At 35.2% G+C, this 22,192-nt stretch overlaps 1 protein-coding gene across 2 annotated transcripts in view; it reads right to left on the reverse strand.

Moving 5' to 3' along the window:
* Positions 1-22,192, reverse strand: part of LAMA2 (laminin subunit alpha 2) — a 603,226-nt gene that overhangs the window by 240,865 nt on the left and 340,169 nt on the right. For both annotated transcript variants that reach the window (XM_057311058.1, XM_057311057.1), the window contains exons 15-18: positions 16,366-16,477; positions 10,925-10,978; positions 10,633-10,746; positions 6,313-6,440 (exon numbers count right to left, since the gene is read on the reverse strand). In XM_057311058.1, coding sequence (XP_057167041.1) covers positions 6,313-6,440; positions 10,633-10,746; positions 10,925-10,978; positions 16,366-16,477 — 408 coding nt within the window. The remainder of the gene's footprint in view (positions 1-6,312; positions 6,441-10,632; positions 10,747-10,924; positions 10,979-16,365; positions 16,478-22,192) is intronic.

Raw genomic sequence — 22,192 nt, forward strand, 5'->3', positions numbered from 1 at the left:
TTCTGTGACAGAAAGAGGGAACTGTAAGATCATTGTTGACTTCCAGCGATTCCAAGATTATGTCATTTAACGCTAGTTGGCTAGCTCTCTGTCAGCAGAGAGACTGTGTTCTGCTTCCTGAATTATCCACTTCATGCCACAGAAGACACAAGTGATCCAAGAACAGCAGGCATTTTCCACAAATAGGAGGAAGAGAAGCTACTGGTGTCTACCTAGTAAGGATCTGCACATGGAAATAATCCTTCTTAATGGCTGAACATAGATTCTTATGTTTATAATGATCACTTGTAAGTATGTAATACATATATATGTGAATATATATGCAAATATAGGTGTTTGTGCTAACGTATGTGCATATACACATAAAGATAAATTGGCCTTGTTCCAAAAAGAATTTAATTCTACCTATCAAAATATGTACATTAAGATAAAATGGTGCAATAAGGTTCAAGAGAAAAAAACACAAATAAGGTAAAATCAAGGGTATATTTCGAGCACAAAATGCATGCATATCGTAAGGTATGTTCTTTGGAGAGTGGCAGTCAGCATATGGCTTTGAGCTTCCTCACAGCTAATGCAAGAGGGAACTGCATTGCCTCTTGGGACTGTGTTGTGATAGGAAATAACCACCCCTGTCACACTGGCATGAGATTTCCAGCATTATAAAGTCAGGGTTATAGAATCAGGGCATGTTCTATGTTTGCATATACAATAGGGAGCAGGATTCCTGCTAACTAACTGCAACATGGAACCTTCTGGTCAGGGGAAGAGAAACCAGAAAGAAACCAGAAAGAAGGAGACGCTGCAGTGTCCGCGAGAGAGCTGCTGGAAGGGCGGTGAGAAGAGCCAGTTACAGCTGCCCAAGGAGCAGAGGACCAAGAGGGAAGGGAGAAAAACAAAGGGAAAATTCCTTTGCTTGGTGACTGTGGCTTGGGCCACATGAAATTCTGAAGTGTCTCTAAGGTTTTCTTCTTTCGGGTCAATGATCTCTGTCCTTATTCTCAGGAGAACCATTAAGCAAACACATATTTCTTTAATTAACCTTCAGATGATATGAAATCTGATTTAATGTCCATCCCTGAATTTTGTAATTAGAACCAGGTTATTTTCTGTGTCTTTGGATACTCTTTTTCCTCTAAACTTGAGTTTCTCATTGAGCAAAATAAGAGAATATGGTCTACCTAGTGAAGCCTTTCATACCGATAAAGTGTGAAACAAGCCCTTCGCAGAGTGCCACAATAAATCGGAGCTGCCCTTTCATAATGCTCTAGATTGTTTTTGCCAAAATATGTTAATTTGTTTCCATTTTAAGGTATTTCATTACTTGTTAGTTACACCTGTGCTTTCTCATCATGCTGTAATCCCCTACCGTTGCATGCGCATAACTGTTGCCAAACCCTGGGATCGTTTCTTAGGACAAACATGTGTGGTGTGTCTAACGTGAAGTTGTGTTAATTTTCTTTGCTTTCCTTTTGTTTTCTTGCTTCTCTTCAATGTCTCTGTAATTGTTTCTATTTCTATAGCCCCCTTGGAAGAAGCACAGAGAGGTGAATCAGAATATATGGGTTCTAATATTGGTTCTGCCACAAACAAGCTGTAATGATCACGATCAAGGCATTTGATTTCTCTGCAGTTTAGCTCTCCCTTCTGGTACGAGGGACTGGTAAAATACATCGTAATCGCTCATGGAGACATAAAACAATGTGTAGGAAAGTGCTCTGAAACATCTAACACACTCAAAGATTTCTAAAGAATGTTGCTGAGTATTTCTTACATTTACCTTCTGTCTTGGAATAGTTCTATTTTTCTATTAAAAGCGCTAAATAAAACAGCAATAATTCAATGTAGCCCTCTGAGGGAGCCCAAAAGTCAGCTCTAGGAGTGTTCCATTCTTTTAAAAATTTAAATTCTAGCATTCCTGATGCCCCCAAAGAAGTAGTATTCAAAAAGGTGTCAGTAAATAGGACTTTACTGAGAGCCTACCCTCTGTCCAGCCTTGTGGCAAGAATATCTTGAATTTATTATACAAATGATTTTAATATTATCTATTCAAACACATTCTAAGTGTTCAAGGGCGGACATTCACGTGTCTCTTTCATATTATAATTTATAAGCTATGTGATGCCAGAAATTAATGACTATAAAACATTTGAAATATTTACATATTTATTTGCTTCTCTAGAGATTAATTTGACTACCTAGTTACAATCTACAACTAAAATATATACATCACCAAGATGAGAGGGCTAAGCAAACAGTGGACACTGTGAATAGTTGATGAAGTTGATATATATGCATAATTTAAATATTATATGCTTGTCTGTATTCATATATCATAATAATTATACCAATCTATCTTTATCTCCCTACATATTTGATTTATTTAGCAATATTATCTAAGAAATTTGGAGCCAAAATGCTTGTGATCTATAAGATTTATGAGCAGGGATTAAATAGATAAATCACCAAAGCAAAACTATCACTAAGCCTTATACTTCTAGATGAAGGTTGCAGCAACCTTTAGCTGGTTTTTTTTTGTTTTTTTTTTTTTTTTTCTGAATAACCTGTGAAAATTTGAATCCCATCTTCTGGATTATTTGTGAATATTCAGTTTAATTCCTCAGAGTTTTCAACTCAGATTATAATAGTAATGACTTCTTGAAAAAAATTTTTTTAAATGGAGAGTTTCCCCGTCTCATTATTTAGTGATTTAATAAAACATTCAGGTCATTAGATTACAGGGAATTTTTCTAATCACAATTGCACAGCTAAACAATGTTAATGTTCCACGTTGTTTTAAATTTAAAAGTCTTTAGAACTTGAAACACAAAACTAGTATTTTTAAACTAAGTGGAAAAAAAAAAACCTTGGGGAAAAAAGCTATATTTGAAGTTGGAATTTAAAACAGATTGCTACTCTATTCTCAGTTCTACTTGTAAAGATAAAATTATTATTTCGTAATTATTATTTAATGTAAGTGAAACATCTCAGAAATTAAAGGATCTTTAAAAACTTGGTGTGACTGATGCTATGGAGTTGTTTTTATTTTTTTTTAAATCAAGATCTCCATAATTATACAAAATTGAAATACATATACTTGAGGAAATACCATCCTTGGAACTGGGACCCAATTCCTTTGTCACTGATGGATGGTGATGCTGACATTCTTTTTTCTTTCAGGAACACAGTTAGAACCCATTATTAAAATGAAGTAGAAGCACAGCAAACAGAGAAGGATGGGCCATGAGTGCCTGTAATTACCCAAGCGAAGTTCTCTCCCTAATGGTCCCTCTGCATTTATAGTAATGTTGGTTAGACTTGAGGATAAATCCCTAAGATCTACATAACCAATTACATAATTCTCAAAATGTATTAAGCTAAGGTTGGCATTGTACAATCAATGGCAGCTCTGCTGGATTGGTAGTTCTGCTAGTGACTGTGACATTCTGCCTGAGAAGGAGTGCGGCAGAAGTGAGAGGCCAGATGTAGTCCCTCTGTTTTCCTCAGTGAGAGCAAATGTTGAACACTGAGTTTTGAGTATATTGGATGGTCCTGGAGAATTTCATTCAGCCATAGTGAATGAGCAGGTTCTCTGCTGCGTGGTCTAACCCTTCGCAAGTACACTGGCGAGCAAGGGTTGTGTCATACTACGGCCAACAGAGGGCTGACTAACCAGAGATGGTGAAGGAATTTAATTTTTTCTCCTATATGTATTATTTTCCAGTAGATTTCCCTTTAGCTTCTTTCTTTTCGCTGACACCTTTGGTTGCCAAAGGGTCTTCAGTTTTGTGTCCATCCAAGCTCATGCTCTAAACTCTAGAAATATTTTGATCACTAATGTATGTTAACCCAATTTCCCATTTAATTGCTCTTAACGTTATCACTTAAAATTCAGTGTGCTTTTTAAAAAAGTTCTCCAGTAGACTGCAGAGGACTGGAAAGTACTTTGACTTGAAACTTAAAATTTCAACTCTGATTCTTTAATATTATGACTCTGAGCAAATTATTTAGTAATCATCAGTCCTTGTATTGGACTCATCATGTCCAATCACTGTTTCAAGTACTTGGTGTATTTTAATTTATGTAATTCTCACAACAACACTATAAGAAAGTCCTATTATCACAACTAATGATAAAAGAACTGAGACACAGAGAGTTAAAGTAACTTTTCCATCACACAGCCAGAAAGTAGAACTCAAAATTTAAATCAAGGATTTCTGGCTCCGAAATTGGTTCCATAACGCTATATTTCTACTTGGAGTCTTTTTTCTTAATCTGTAAAATGGGGGTACTAATATTCACCTTATTGGACTATATCTAGAATATAGTAGTCTGTTTTATTTTATTTTTAATTATTTATTTATTTACTTGAGAGAGAGAGACAGAGACAGAGACCGAGAAAGCAAACATGTGCAGGGAGAGGGGCAGAGGGAAGGACAAGCAGACTCCCCACTGAGCAGGGAGCCCCATGTGGGGCTCAATCCCAGGACCCTGAGATGGTGACCTGAGCTGAAGGCAGATGCTTGCTTAACTAACCGACACACCCAGGTGTCCCTAGTAGTCTGTTTTAATTAAATATTAGTTCTCTTTTTTCCCCCAATGATTAAGTTGTAAAATTCTGAAGGAGGAGGTGTGTTGGAGAGGATAAGGATTTCATGTGGGCTGAAAAGTAGGAACCATAATTTCCATGAGGACTTTTAAACTTAGTGACAGAATCATTCTCCACATCTTTAGCTTATTGTATTAATTGACTCTAACAAAAGACCATTTCATTGGCAGTGTCTTGGGTAAGACCTCATTCAGAATATGACCAACTTGATAACACTTTTACATTAAAAGACAGTCGCTGATAGATTTAATTTTAAAAATCACTAAAAATTTAAGCTCTTCAAGCATTATCATAGCATTTAGAAATAGCTGGAAAGTGCCTAATATAATATGGACATTATTAAGTACTAAGTTTACCTATTTTTTTATGATTTTTAAAATTTATTTATTAGAGAGAGAGAAAGAGAGTGTGTGAGAGAGAGCGTGACTAGGAGGAGGGCCAGAGGGAGAGGGAGAAGCCAACTCCCCGCTGAGCAGGGAGCCTGAGGGGACCATGACCTGAGCAGAAGGCAGAGGAAGCACTAAGCTTACCTTTAAGAAGAGTCTCCAAAAAGATCCCTTTTACTTAAAATTATCATTATTTACAATTTTTTACTAGTGCAAAAAGGTTGGTTTTTGCTCAGCACAGTATGCCCCATTAAAATAAGAACTATATATGATGCAGGGTTTTGTTCAGGTGGTGGTTCAAGGATGGCCACTCGGAAGGAATGTGAATTAGAGCGCCTGGGAGAGAGTGTTCCCCTAAGAGGTAAGGGAAGAGGCAGACAGAATATATACTCTTAAAAGACTTCAAGATGCCAAGGTTGTTTGTTCTAGCTGAATAATTAGAAATTTAAAAAAAAATTAAAACTAGATGACTAGAAAAATTGTATAAAGTTTCATTAAACCTTTTAAAGACTTAGTTTATGCAAAATAAGGTGCTTATATCACCCATATTTCAATGTTCATATAGTTTATAGTTCTTACCACTATAACTGTTTTAGTAAGATAAACTGATATATATATCATATATGTATGATATCATATGATAATGTGACAAACCATGTGGTAACCAAGGGATAGGATGGGTGATTAAAGGTCAGCTAGATTGATTGGTCTCTTTACTTTTTCTAGGAGTTTGTGACTTGCCCAAGATTCATAAATAAATAGTGTGAGACTGGGACCCAAATGAGCAGTAAATGTATTAGTGATCTTTTTTAAAAAAATTATTTATTTTAAGTAAACTCTACACCCAATGTGGGGCTCAAACTCACAACCCCAAGATCAAGAGCCACAGGCTCTACCACTGAGTCAGCCAGGTGCCCCAGTATTAGTGGTCTTTTTGTTACTATATGAAGATGTGTGTGTGTGTGTGTGTGTGTGTGTGTGTGTGTGTGTGTATACATGTGGGCATGTATATACATTTGTATAAAATGTGTCTGTCCTTTATAGTTGTTTTAGAAATTCTATTCGAGTTCTGTCACCTAGATATTAAATCACCAGACCTAGAACTAAAATATTAAAAATTCTGCAGAATAAATAGCTGTAACTTTAAATATTTTATGTTTAGAAAAACTCATATTACCTACCATATTATTTCCAGAGAAATTCATGCATATATTTATTATTTATTTATGTGTGACAAGAGAAAGAACCATTCTATATCAAAAATGCACTTGCAGAACTGGATGCCCAAATCATTAGAGAGGTAAGTTGGTTACTCACTTATTGGATGGGATATTGAGTGGACAGGCACACGGCTGACAATCTTCAGAGGTTCCTTTAGTAGGATCACCATAGAAACCAGGAAGACATTTATTGCAGTATGGGCCACCTGTGTGATTCTTACAGTTCTGAGGAAGACATGCACATTAAAGTTTATTATTTTGGTCTCAAACATCAACATATTACCAAAAATAGATCTACAGAGTTATTAGTCTATTCCTTGTTAAGAAGAATAATTTTCCACATTAAATGGTCAAGTTTACAGCTGGGAAATAGCACTGAAAATTAATCTAATATGTACATAGCTTGTAAACAACACGCCAGTTTCAGCATATGCATGCTTAACAAAAAACAACTGAAATTCATTATCATTTTTTTAATTATACAAATCTTACTTCCTTTTTCTGTTAGTTTTCAATTTTTTTTCATAAGGAAATACGTGTGATTGCACACATGTGTGTACATGTGCATAGTTACAGAGTACTAACAATATATATTTAATGGAAACTGTAGCCGATTCTAGGTAAAAGTCAATTGTTCAGCTTAAAACTGCAGATTTAATGAGAACAGTGGCCACTCATACAAATCCTCTGGGACAATGATGTTCTTACCTCAGAGATTAATTTGGACCTCAGAGGGCACTGATGATTTGGCCAATGCTCTAGCATATTACATCTGTGAGGGGCTTGCTTGGCTCATAATTAAACAATGAGAATACTGAAAGATTTTTAAACACATCAAAATGTAGTAAAACCACAAGGCACATAACAATTTTTTTTAAGTGAAACTGCATTTTTCTACAAAGTAGTTATTTTTGGTGCTATGTCCTTTTCAAAAATCAAAAATCAAAATGAAATAATTTATATCTAGATTTCTTCATATTAGTGAAAGTATACTTATCAACTCAGGCTGTGTTCACAAAAGACTGGTACAAATGTGAACAATCCAGTTAACCAAACACTGGAATTGTCTAGAAAGCTTTCTATAGCACAATTTGATAGATTTGTATGTTTTGGCATCATGTAGACCTAACTTCTTCCATCTCCAATGGTACAGTAAAATGTATCTGATTCCTTTTAAAAATCATCCAATATGGTTTCATTGTGACTGAAATACGTTTTTATTGTTATAACCATATAAAATTATAATATTTTTCTCATGTTGAAAAGAGTTCATCAGAGCTTAGGGATACAAAATCTTTATTTTTATGATCGTTAATTAAATATGCAGAAGAAATACCTAAACTGTAAATTCCCTTCAAGGATAAAGCAAATATTTATTAATCTGGATGAACATTGGGATGGCCAGCCTAATTTAATGAAAAGTCTGAAATATTATTATAGCAGTATATTTTTAAAGAAGCTCATTTTAATTATGTTTAGTAAATGGACTTAATAAAAACACACAAATAAATACATGGTTTTAAATGAAGCTGGTTATATTCCTTGGGGAGAGGGACAGCTTCTTTATTGAGTAGAAGATATTAAATTAAAATCCAATCATTTAACGCTCTGAATCTCTCACATTCTATAAAATGAGGGAGTTAAAGCCTATGCTTTATGAAGTTTTCAAGCTCTGAAATCCCAAGACAACTACAAGTGAACAGGTATTTCTTTAGACTCTGGCAATACTTGAAAATAGGTTTTTTTTTTTTTTTAAGGTACTTTAATTCCTCTCTCAAATGCATTTAGCAGGCCTTTTTTCAAAGAGCACAGAGGCTAACGTCACCATCAACAGTTGTCTAAATAACAGCAGATTAAGATGGAGTGTATAAAACACGGATCAACGTGAAGAAAGGCTTTCCTCTTTGATTTCAACTTCGTAGTAAGTCCTTTCAGTCTTCAAGCTTAACTAAGGTTGGCTATTACTAAAATATTGTGTATTTTTTGCAATATTCTTTGCATATTGTCATGATCAAATTATAACTTTCAAAGACTAGGGGTTTTAAAAAATAAGATAATAAAATTGATTGTCTTAACCATGTTGAAAGTGGTATTTCTAAAATTCCACTGAAAATCTTGCGTAACCCAGACACCCCGCTTTTCTCTAACTACTGATCTAAAAGAAAAAGAACATGTAGAAGTTGCTTATATTTATTAATGTCATATTTCGTCTAGTGGAAATCATAAAATTAGTCTTAGCACTCGAGTGTTTGTGCAACTGAGCCTATAAAACAGCATTAGACAACAATACAGTGGAAATCAGAACTGAAAAGATGATCCTCTGATGAGCTGGTTATTTTCACAGGTGTCCTGATATAAAGTCCCTTCCAAATGTCCATTCACAGCACATGTGACAATAACAATAAGGGGCAAGTATACAATCTTCCCATGTGGCTTTGAATGTTTCCTGGGTCACTTCAAATGTACTTTGAGTTAAAATGACCTTTTTATGTAGGTCCACACAGAGGTCTGGATTTTGATCTGATATCAAAAATATATTTCAGTCCATTTCTAATCATATTTCAAACCAAGCTAACTGAAAAGCAGTGTATCTGTAAAATTCATAATCCTCTGTTTAATGCTAGGGGAAAAACATACATAATAAAAAAGGAGATAAAATGCAGGTTAAGTAAACACTAAAAATGTCTTTATTGTGCAACATTCAAAAATTTTTCTCTGTGGATCATATCAGAACCAATATGCTCAAAATGGGATATTAGCACTTAGTTATCAATATCATTTTGGATAAAAGGCATTTGAAAGTCTCCAGAAATATTTTACATGATCACATATTAACCAGCCATAATGGAAATCCCAGAAAACACCAGATTCTACTTCTATTGACAAGATCTCTTTTGTGTTCCCTAAGATTCCCTCTGTTATTTGAAGGTGGCCTCCTATTTTTTTTCTCCATGAAATGGAGTCAATAAACAATGTTTCATCAGTAGAAGATCTCAGATAATTGTCGCTCCCTCCATTCTTCCTCCCCAAATTATGCTGAAACTATTTTATTCCAAAAAAAGGGCTTCCATTCTCAGAAATATCACATAACCAAATGGACCAACAGCATGATTTGATTTACTCCTCATCAATTCAACATGAAATAGGACTATTGGAAACATTATAAGTCTGATATTGTGATCTGTTTCTTTTTTGTCTTTTTAGGTTTAAATAAAGCAAATCCATATCAGCTTTGGGCTGAATAGTTCCTATAGCATGTTAGCAAAGTGTTTAAAGGTAACTCAATATTTTTCCCAAGGTACATTTTAAAAGACTTATGGTATAATTAAAATGAAAATCACTTAGTCTTTCTATCCATAAAAATGCCATTTGAAAAATCTACTGATCCACAAATTAAGGCTATCATGCTTTATACAGCAATGCAATTAAACAAAATCTTAGAGAGAGAAAACAGAAAGAGCATCAATAAACCTCAATGCCAAATTGCATTGAAACAAAAGCCCTGAATTTTCATTTTGGGTTTTTCCCGGAAGCTTTTAAGTGGACCAAGGGGGAGGGGGGCACTGAGCAAGAAGAAGAGAGAACATTAAGAAATAGAGATAACAGAGTCTGCTTTAATTCTACAGGGAAATGAGAATATGATATCCTCCCAAATGGCACTGTTTCAAATTGTGTTTCTGCAAGACTAATGAAATGAGAAGTGTTGCTTCAAGCTTCATGCCATGTCAGACAATATGAAATGCACATGCCCTTGAGTTCATCAGCATGGTCTATGCAGTGTACATTCTCCAGTCTAGAGGGTTCTTAGAAGGATGGGAAGTACTGGCCTTTGCAGAGCTTTTCTTCTGCTTAAAAGTTTGGACTTAATTGCAGAAACGATAAGAAGCTCTGGTGACTATGTATTGCATATATTTATTATTTTTAATCTACATATGATACTTTTAACTGCTGACATTTTAAAATGAAAAGCATGCAGTATGCCCTCATTTTTCCCACTGTGGAAAAAAACTGAATTATGTACATTATAAAGATTATATTTTACACTCTTCATATTATGGATACAAATAATTTCCTGTTATAGAAATACAGTCTATTTTTGATAGATTTATGGAAAGGATTGAAGCCATATATCTTCATGGTAGGTAGGCATCCTAGTCATTAGTTATATTTTATTATGACATATCTAATTCTAATTCAATTCTTAGACTACTATGGATAAACATTTCCTAATACTTGTTAGTCAAGAAGACCACATATGAAAGAGCATTCTCAGCTTCCAACTCAGTTCAACATAAAGATCCCTGTCAAGTCACTTCTTGACTCAAGTGTTTGTCCCACAGGTAGTAATTGAATTGCAGGGCCTATTGAGCAGATTTCAGCCTTGTCAATCAGCAAACCCAGAGGAGAAAGCACTTACCAGGCATTCCCCAGTGATGTCATCACAAGATTCTGCATGACCAAAGCAATGACATGGTTCACAGATGCCACCAAAAAGAGTGCCGTTAATTCGTCTGTGCCGAGGCCAACAAGACTGAAAGAAAGATAAGTTTTCAAGTCTCAGGGATATTTTTTTCAATTTTTTTTTTTTGGTCTTTTTTAGATAAAAATATTTAGGTAGCAAACTCTGCAAACATGCTCATCTAAGTGTTGCCATTGTTGGAACATTGCTACAGAGCTAGTCCTCCTGACATTTGGGACTTGGTACTGACCTTAGCGTTACTGGCAGGTATGAGATTAGAGGAGGCATTAGCTTGGTGTCTCTTCTGAAATGGTAAAATAAAGAAGAGATATAAAGAATTGAAATGTGACAGTCTCAGAGTAAAAAGCACAGACAGGAAAGGAGAAGGAAAAGTACTGAGAAAAGGCAGCAGACATAAAAGGACTTTCAGAGAACCTCAGCCTAAGACAGCACCTAATGTCATCCCAAGCAATGTCGATCTTTCTGGACTGCATTCCCTTACTCACATAGAACTGCCCTGAACTCTGTCACTTGGCAATCATTTGGAAGAAAGTTAGTGCCCTCCTCGTACATTTGATCACATACACAGCTGACTTCTACACATAAAAAGAAGAATTCACCTCTTTCCTTCTCAATTCCCTGCATGATAGTGTGTTTTCTCCAATGGCACAATATGGTTCATGATTTATTTACCATATATTCCCTTGATATTTTATTGCATTATTGTACTAGAACTCTACTTATATTCATCATTCCCTTTTTAAAGTGTAGAACACTGTATTATACAAAATGGGATTCTGGTTCAGAATCAGGTCTTAGAAGAACTTCGTGTCAGAGCCAGCTCCAGGTCCACTTCAGCCTTGATGAAGTTTCCCTTCTGTGAAGGTTACTATGAACTATATGGAATGCAAAATGAGGGGGCAAATGCAGCTGCCCTCTAGAAGCTTGTGTTCTCCCTCAAGTTAGAACTGCATTTTGTCAGTTCTTTATTATATTTCTGGATGGTTAACTGTAACATAATATATCGTGAAAAGGTCTTTTTTTTTTTCCAGTTGAAAATGGAAACGAGAGAAACCACTGAAGTAATAAAGTGTAGAGAATTGTGTTGTGTGCTGTTGGAAACATTCTTTCTGCCTTAGGGTATGAAGACTCTTAAATGTGAACATCAATAACAAACACATAAAAAAAGGGTCTGCTGATACTTCACATCTGAAAGGAAAGCAAAAATGACTTTCCTCGTAATTTGGGCAGTACAGAAAAGGTGTTGATTTTCTATCCCTTTCTTATAATTTCTCCTCATTAAAATTTTTGCCATCCTAGATTCAACGTAGAAGAAATTTCCTTCTGTAATATGTATTTCTAAAAACTAGTGAAGCGGCTGACCCAGAAAGGGTAGAAATTAAGCATATTATTAACAGGGAGAGAACTGATTTACTGTTTTCAGGACAAATATTCATAGAGTTGTCATTAGTAAGTTTTCCTTACACTCTGCAAATGTACTACTCATACCACATCCTCAAGTCCAAAAGCATCAGCGATATCTCCATTTGCCGTATTCCCCTCTAGAACAATGGGGTGGGGCATGCGGGATTCTTCTTCCTCTCAAAGGAGTATCACTATACTCGTAATCTGCATTCCATTATCTGTTGTCTTTCTAGTATTGTCTCTCTGGGCCGCATTAGTAAGAGCTTTCTTTTCTACCAGATCACTACTATCAGCTAAAAAATATGATCTAGTATCCCCATGAACAATTAACTAATGAACGTGACAAAATTACTTCCTAATATCCCATAACTTTCTTGTTTTCTACCTGTTTTTCTTTTTGGTGTAACTACTAAAAAAGTCTTTTCTTCCTCACTTCCCTCTCATGCTTCATTCCATTCTACTCTGCTTTGTGCCCCCACCACTTAATTAAAACTGACCATGATTATGTCACCACATTCCAGGTAGCCAAAGCCAGTAGACAATTCTGTGATGCACTTTACCTGACCTCTCATCAACGCATGGCTTAGTTGACTCCTCTTTCCCGCGAATGCCCTTCTCTCAATTTCCAGGACATCACAGTCCCATTTCCACCCCAGCTCTTCTCTTTCTCTTCTGCTTTGACCCAACTTCTCATTGTCAGGAGCTCCTAGGAGCTTGATCACTTTTCTCTTTCTCATCACACTGCCTACTAGGTAATTTTATTCAGTCCCATGGTTGATGATGCCTTCCAGATACATATCTCTAGACCAGAGAGATATTCCAAATTCAAGACCTGCATATTCTAGCTGTACATTGACATCTATAATTTATACTTTTCAAACCCAGTATTTCTAAGATGGACTATTGATTCTGTCCTCTCCCCACAGCTATTCCTCCCCAGTCTTCCCCAGCTCAGTAAATGACATCATATCCAATTCCTCAAGCTGGTAATCTATGACTCATTCTTTAAACTCTCCCCTGGTATGTAATCTATCAATAAATCCTATTGGTTCTACTATCAAAATATAGAGAGAGTAAACCCATATTTTTCTACATCCCCTGCCATTAGCTGAAAACAAACTCCAGCAGCATATTCTACCACAATAGCATGCTGTACCACAGTAGCATATTAACTATTCTTCCTCTCATTCCTGCTTTCCTATGTTATGTTCTTCAGACTGCACCCATAAAGACTGTTTCTAATTATAAAACCCAGATCATGGCACTACCCACCTTAAAATATTCTCATGAATTTCCACTGCACTTAGAATAAAATCCCAAATTATTATAATGCAGGCAAAGCTCTGAATGGTCCAGCGCTTCCAATTGGGTCTTGTGTTACTCTCTCCCTTGCTTACTAAGCTCTAAGCATCCTTGCCCTCTTTCAGATCCCTGCAGACTCCAAAAAGCTTCTTTCCACTCCCTCCTCATCCACTTCCAGCTTCTTCTACATAGCTGACTCTTCTCAATCTTCAACACTCAGATTACATGTTACCACTTCAGAGAGCCTCTCTGTTATAAATAAAGTAGCCTGTTATAAATAAAGTAGCCCCTCTCATCTACTGTTATAAATAAAGTAGCCCCTCTCATCTACTCTTCCAACCTGTTATAAATAAAGTAGCCCCTCTCATCTACTCTTCCAACACGCATCCTTAGTAGTTCTATGAAGGTACCCGTTAATGTTCTTCATGGCATTTGTTACATTTATTTACATTTGCTCTCTGGCATATTGTCTAGCCTACCACTAAAGGCAGTGTCGTTGGGGGCAGGGACCATATCTGTATTGTTCATCACCTTATCATCCATGTCAAGGGTCTTGATTGTGTCAAAATACATGATTATCAATATCTATTAGCTAAAAAAAATGTATGAATACTTCCATGAGATGGTTAATTATTCCCATCATATAGAAAACTAAGTTTGAATTAAAATACTTCTTTTTTCAGTATTTTGCTTTCACTTCCTCACCTGTCCCACCTGTCAAGTGAAATGAATTGTGATGGTACAAGGAAAATCAGAAAGTATTTGAAAGATAAACTGTGGAGGGATTTATAAGAAGCTGGGTACAAATGAGAAAACAAGATTTCAAATCAACATTGTGGCCCCAAATAAAATGAAAGAGAATATCCTAATGAGTGGTTCAACCCGTTTTTTGGCAACCGAGAACTACGACATTCTGGCCTTTGTAGTTTACTCAGCTTTTAAGTGGTCTGTGGATATTGGTGATACAAAGCTAGCATGACCAGCCTTATGAACTCAATAAAAAGCAAATGAAATCAGGAAAAGATAGGAATGAATAATAGCAAGTCTAAAAATTGGCCATTTTGATGCGGAAAAGAAGGAATTGTTAGTTGAAAAAAAGAAGTCAGAGAGAAATTCTGGAGTTCCAGAATTCATTGTCTCCTGACTCAACTGAATTCCTTTATGGGTTCCCAAACACCTTTATTTATCAAACAATTATTGTGTGAGAGTCACGGGAAGCTTTTATTTTCCCTCCTCTGTTTCTTTGTTTTGACTCTTCCATGTTTCTCTCTTCCTACCTAATCGTTACCATTATTTATCATCCGATTTGAGGTCTTTCCACTCCGGGATACTCTCAGTGACACCGCGCGCTGCTGGAATTGCTCACCTCTTTGAATGATTGTTGCACTTATGCTCTGTACCACTTACTGGTCTCTTAATTATATAGTGCTGTGATCCAATTTTTCATAGGTATTTGTCCTGGCTCCCTAAATAGATTGTTAGCACTTTAAGGACAGGGATTATGATGTAACCTTCTAAATAATCCCCTCATCATCTAGTACAGAATTTACCGAAGATTCACAATAAATATTTTTGAAGAGAGGAAGAATAAACAAAAAACATAGCCAACTGAACAATTCTAATATTCAGTTTTATATCATTGGGCTCGGGACTCATAAAGATGAGGAAGAGTACAGGAAATAAGGAATGTGGGGATACGTATGAAGAACAAGAACAGAATCAAGGTATTTATTATTCCAATTGAAATAGGAACTTAAAGTTCAAAGGGAGCTTTTGGCTTGAATAAAAACTACTAGGCTCTTAATAAAAGAATATGTTTCACCAAATACGCATGTATTTTAGATGTAAAATCAAATTTAGGTTGACAGAACAAATTTATTTTCACAATTATTTTTCTCTTCTTTAGATGAATTTTGGAAAAGCAAAGTACTCAGTGAATTTCATTTAGTTTTATTTCTAGAGAGGTGAATCTGAGCCTAGTTAAAGAAAACACATTTGTCATGAATAGGACTCTAAATTCTGTGTATCCTCTAAAAGCATGCATTATTTTAGAGTACAAAAGAACTGACAAAGCAATGCCTAGAGTATTTCTATAAATGGCATAATGGGATAGTGTGCTGAAGTGGAACATCTTGGTACACTCAAATGATTCCTTAAAGGCACCATTTTTAAAGAATTTAAGCTCCTATTTATCTGCAAGCTATGTCCTCTATCAGGAAAATGGTGTTTACATTTTTTGACCAGGTTTCAAGTAAAACCAATTTCAAACTACCAAAAAAAAAAAAAAAATAGAAGTACATGGAAATTATTACTTTAAAATGATACACTGTGGTATTAAGTAAGAAATGTTAATCTTATTATTAAACTAGAATATTGGGGTAACAATAAATATCTCAAATTTTAGGTGCTTAGCAAATCAAAGACAGGTAGAAAATTTTCCAGATCAAGGTATTTCTTCCATATATTATATTCTTGACATTTTAAAGACTGTATCCTTCAGATGCTTGCAGTTTGGTGTTCTTAGAAATAAAGTAGAGAGAGTGTGATACACAAGATTAAAAACTGGAGGAAAGGGGGGGAAATCATGCTAATTCCTGGTAAGTACTGAGATAGAAATGAAGGGAAACCATTTTTGAAATATTAAATATTATTCTGCTATCATTCATCTTATTTTATCAACCAATTAAACAGAAAATAAACACTTAGGAAAATATCAGATTTTCAGCTGTAGTCAGGTAAAAATACCCAAAACAGAAACATAATTTCAAGATGACATAATGTGAGTAGTACTCTCTTTGAAAGCCATGGTTTCTGGCAGACATCCAAGTTTCTTCTTTAAGGACAACACTATCATTTATTTGTGCAATCATTGATGGAAGAGCTAAACTACGTTTAAAAATAGCGTCCTGAAAGCAATAGTGAAGGAACCTGGAATGCGCTGAGGATTGATTCTTGCAAACTTACTTCGCAGGAGGAGCCGGTGTACCCAGGAGGGCACTGACAAACCTCTACTGCGGCTGCAATGCTTCTGTCTGTAGGATAGCGGACCGCGGATTCAAGGCCAACAGAGCCTAACCTACAGCGGGAAGAAAAAGAGACGGTAAATGGCGTGAGGAATAGTATAGCAATAATAATGTAAATATAGGTAAACTATTCGTGTTGAGAATGAAGGCCAGCAAATACCCGTTAACTTGACGGTCTGGTCATTCATTAAGTCTGTCCGATGGAGAGTGCTCACCACCACTACCCCGTCAGATGCTGAAAAGATATGACACTATTCATGCTCACATCTTGGGGTTTGGATATGTGTTTTGATTTCTTTTGGGGGGAGATAGTTTAAAATAACATAGTTGAAGGTATTTTTAAAACAGAAAACATTTTCACATGACTGTTGAACTCACCTTAAGATTTAAACTAGAAAATCAAAAGAAGACCATATTGACATCCAGCTCGACCTTTTAAATTGCAAGGAAAGATGGGAGCAAAAAAAAAAAAAAAAAAAAAGGAAGCTGTTTTGATTTCTTTTTTCTCAGAAACAAATCTGCACATTGAGGGCAAAAGTGAAACTTTCAAATGCTCAGTTGAATTACTTAGGACTGTTTCCTTAATTTGTTTTTGGTCTAAATTAAATGCATTGTTCTCTGTATCTATGGGTTTCATTTTATCAGCACTTCTGTATAATCCAGTGATTTTAGCAGTGATTTGGTGTCACTCACTATTTTGGGGAAATAGCTGGTTTGGCCAAATTGAAAAATGCTGTAATATTTTCTTTTTATTTATATATGTGGTATTTATGTACATTATGTGTATATGTATTTCCCATATATATTTCCTTCCAAAAATATGCAAACTTAATAGAATTAACAATTTATATAAATATTATTGGTGTCTTATTGGCTTTTTCCCATTTTTTTCATAAAAGAAATCTTAAAAGCTTCATTGTTAACCACATAGACTTGGGAGTCAGACAGACCAAGATTCATATCCTGTCTCTGACATTTACCAGTCCTGTAGCCTAGAAAAAATTACTGAATTTCTCTAGGTCTCAGTATTCTCCTCTATGTAGTAAAGATTATATAAGAGTTCATACATTATAAGCTTGATTAAAGAATTAAGTGAAATAATGAATATAAAGTTCTTGATATAATATACAATCCATACTAGGTGATTATTAAATAGTAGTCATTTTATTAACATTATTCTCATTAACTATTGAGACAGGATAGAAAATGTCTACATGAATACTATAAGAAATACTACTTGAATCTCCAAATCTAGCTTTTTGCCATTTTAATATATTAAAACAAATTTAAAATAAACTCTAAGGGCACAAAATTAACTGATTGCTATTGACTAGTGATAAGTATTGTTTCTTAAAACGATTGACAACCTTCCCTAACACAACATTATACGCCATCCTTTAACCATAAGAAAGATGTAGCCAACTCTTGCATTTTCAGTTGCCTTCCAAAAGAGTAGTGGTAGTTTTTTATTAATCAGTGATTCACATTTATCAAGGAGCTTCAGAGATTTGGGAATCTAAGCTGTAATCAATCCAGACAACAAAACTAATGGGTCATTTAATGTATCTTCAAAAGTAACAACTTTTCACCAAATTGAAAGCTTTTTAACTAATAAGTTTCTAAAATATTACTGTTTTGGGGCACCCGGCTGGCTCAGTCAATACAGCATGAGACTCTTAATCTCAGGGTTGTGAGTTCAAGCCCCACGTTGGTCATGGAGCCTACTTAAAATTAAAAAATACATTAAAATCTTTATTGTTGGGGCACCTGGGTGGCTCAGTCATTAAGCGTCTGCCTAAGGCTCAGGTCATGATCCCAGCATTCTGGGATCGAGCCCTGCATTGGGCTCCCTGCTCAGCGGGAAGCCTGCTTCTCCCTCTCCCACCCACTCCACCTGCTTGTGTTCCCTTTCTCGCTGCCCATCAAAAAAAAAAAAAAAAAAAATCTTTACTGTTTTTACTCTCACTTTACTAATCCTAGACACTTGATAGTACCTTGGAATGTATGACCGCAGACATAACCAAAAAGTTGAAAAGAAAAACCAAAGCAGTTGGATGGGATCATCCTAGGTGCTGAGTACTAACTGGCATCATCTAAAGATAAGGTATTTATCTTTAGCCACAGATTAATGGACTTTCACAAGATTCATTGATCATTACTTCTTGAGTGCTTTCTTCTCTGGGAGTACAGTCTGGACAACCTAGTAGAAGGTCCTAAAATGGTAAGTGTTAAAAATCAGTCTTTTACTGTGTTCAGGTTACATAGAGATTTTTAGGAAAATCTCTAAATGGTCATTTTTTCCCTCACCAAATAAACTTGTATAAGAAGCATCACTGGCAATTCTTTTTTTTTTTTTTCCATTGCGGTGAAATTCATATAACATAAAATTAACCACTTCAACGTGTTCATTTAGTACATTCACAGTGTTGTGCAACTACAACCTTTATTTGGTTCTGAGTATTTTCATCAGCCTATGGGAATACCCTATACCTATTAAGTAGTCACTTCCTATTCTGCCCTTTCTCCCAGCCCCTGGTAAGCCATGAGTCTGCTTTCTGTCTCCATGGATTTATCACGGATAATTCTGGATATTTCATATAAATGGAATCATACAATACATGACCTTTTGTGTCTGGCTTCTGTTAGTATAATGTTTTCAAAGTTCATCCATGTTGTAGTATGTATCAGTATATCATTCCTTTTTATGGTTGAGTAATATTCTATTGTATGAATACACCACAACATAGGGTTTGAGTTACTAAGGAGAGTACTTGCCTGTGTCGACATGAGCTTATGAGCTACTTCTCACAAAGACCCTGTTGTGTCATCTACATACCTAGCCAGATCATTTCAATACATGCTCAATACATTTTTGTTGGATGGATGAATGGATAGATGGATAGTGGATAGATGGATAGATGAATGGATGGATACAAGACTACATCACAAACATACATGCAAGAACAGATGAATGGTTAGGTAAATGAATAGGTGAATGGAATGTAGTTATATTATAAACACTGACTAACATACTCCCAAACAAATGACACACTAAACTAGTATCTACAGTCCAGATAAATAAAGTCAGATAAGCTTGTACTGAAAGACATAATTATATAAGCTTGTACTGAAATTGTAGAAGACAAATTACTTGTTTGATCTGTCAATAAATAAATAAATAAATAAATAAATAAATAAATTGAAAAATATTAAGAGTCAGAACTTGGGGTCAGAGGTCAGAACTCATCTGAATGAACTGTGACATCTTATTGCCTGCAATTAATGGACTGTCACAAGATTCACTTAGATTTCTGATCACTTTAATTTCAGAATTAGATGATTTCAGGATTGCTATACTAGTTTATTATCACATAAAGGACTGCCACAGTTTACAAAACAGTAGGCTGGTCAATTGTGTATATAGTCCCAGGATTTTCAATATAAAATTGAGTATTGGAATGTTTCAAAATAGAAAAATGAGTAATTGACTGCTTTAAGGAACAACTTAAAATATAATGAAACAAAAACAAAAATATTTTCAATGAATTGCCAAATTTCATTTGTCTTTTGAACAACAGATGTTCCTCTCCTTAATCTGTGTAACCATTTTGAGCTATGAGAAATTTCAACATTCAAACATCTTTCCCAGCAATATCCCACATTAGCATTCACTGAGCAGACCCAATGTTCATCAGGTTCTGCTGTTGGTAAATGGGATTTTAATGTGTTTAACAGTTTTAAGTGTTACTCATAAAGAAGGCTGCAGTTTTTTTTTCCCCTTTAATATGGACATGTTCTTTTCTTGATATCAGGCTGCATTCATTTAAATACATAATGCTGGTAGTAATAAGGTACTAAATTTTAGAAGTGCATGAACTATCAAAGATTTGTCAACTAAGTCACATGCTTTAGCTGGCTATTTCGCCTTATTCTTATGACTTGGAAATGTGGACAAGATGATGAAGAGCAAAGACATAATTATATAAGCTTGTACTGAAAATATTAGAATCATATCAGAAGCGTTGTCCTGGTACTGACTTAAAGACTGTTCTCGATATTTTTGTTTCATTCTATTTCCACCAGAGTTAGATAGGTTAAGCTTTACTAAAATAATAATAACAATAACATATAAAATAAATTATTCTTTGAAACAATAAGAACTTTGATCATAAAACTCTTTTAAATATTTTTTCCCTATCTTTTTTCTATTGAAGGTATCCATTTAACTCTACTTAATTAAACAAATGTTACTTTGGGTTAGCCACCGGAGATAAAGATTTTATTGCTGTTTCAGGTGCTTTGTTCTATTTCATTTCTGTCAAAACATAAGATGATGACTCTGAACTTCCCATAGTCTCTACCTCATGGAAGTTCCATCAAGTACCACTCAGGGGGAACTGACAAATGTTACTCCACTCCTAAAAAGGCAAAGAATCATTTAGTAACCCAGGCAATGTCTGAGTGGGTCACCTGAACAAGAACTAGACATTTCCTACAATCATTTTTAATTCCCCATCAAGTAAGGGAAATAACTGACAGAATAGGATACCACTGAAGCCATTCACAAAATTTATATTAAATGCTAATATGATAATTCATCTCTTCCTTCTTAGCTCCACCAGTCTGTACTCTGCACATTTCTAATGCACTATTTATTATACTACCGTAAATGCACATGTCTGCCTTCCATCCTGGAGTATGCCTTTTTTTAATTCAGTGATCATTTATCTATCACTGTATCCTTTTTGCTTAGGCTAGAACTACCACATCATAATAATTACTGCTTGCTGAGTGTCTGCTATCATCTGTGTATTATAATGGGGTTTGACAGACATCTCATTTACCTATGAGTGAATGCAACGTGGTAATCATGTTATTGTCCACATTTACAAATGAAGAACCTGAGACTCAGAGAAGCTCTGTGTCCGATATAATGCAGTTAGCAAACAGTGCAGCACAGATTCAATCCCAAGCATGACTCCAAAACCAATGATCATCTTGTGACCCTACATTGTCTCCCAACATATTGTAAGATAGCATGTCAGGTGTTTTTTGGTACATCATTTTCTCACCTAGCCCTCAATCTTGAAAGTTAGAGATTGCTTCCACCATTATACAGAAGAGGAGACTGAGACTTAGAAAGATGTGTATAAAAGGCACTCAGTAGATGCTGGCAGACTGAGTGAATCCAATATTTACAGAATTGATTTGGCAGGTACTCAAAGACAATAGGAAGGAAACACAGGTGGGTTTAAACCCCTTACCAAGAGCCCAATGCCTAGTGAGTTGCATAAGTTTTTTTAAAAAAGGCTTTACTGATAAAATTTCTTCAAAATACGGTTATCTGTATCATTAATTTCAAAAGAAGGACGCATACTATGCATCTATCAACACTATTACTATAACCATCAAGAGACTCCTTTATTTACAAGGGTTTTTCTAGATTATTTATTACATAAATTATGTGTAATATTTTTGGTACAAACTCCCGACACACATTTACTCTAAAAAGCCATATGAACATATCTTGCCTTGAAATGATTCTGAATTCATTTTCAAGCAGTAAAGACATATGGGGTGTATCACGATGAAGTCATGATGCGGGATCTGTTATGCTGTGGTAACAACTCCAAATTCTTAGTTACTTAAGAGGAAAAAAGTTTACTCATGTAGAATCCTGTAAAAAGTTTACTCATGTAAAAGTGACTATTTAGGGCAGCTGACTTCTATGTGCTGTCAATATTTCAGGGTATTTTTACCCTGTAGGT

The sequence above is a fragment of the Ursus arctos genome, unplaced genomic scaffold (assembly GCF_023065955.2).
Source record: "Ursus arctos isolate Adak ecotype North America unplaced genomic scaffold, UrsArc2.0 scaffold_13, whole genome shotgun sequence".
Lineage (NCBI taxonomy): Eukaryota > Metazoa > Chordata > Mammalia > Carnivora > Ursidae > Ursus > Ursus arctos.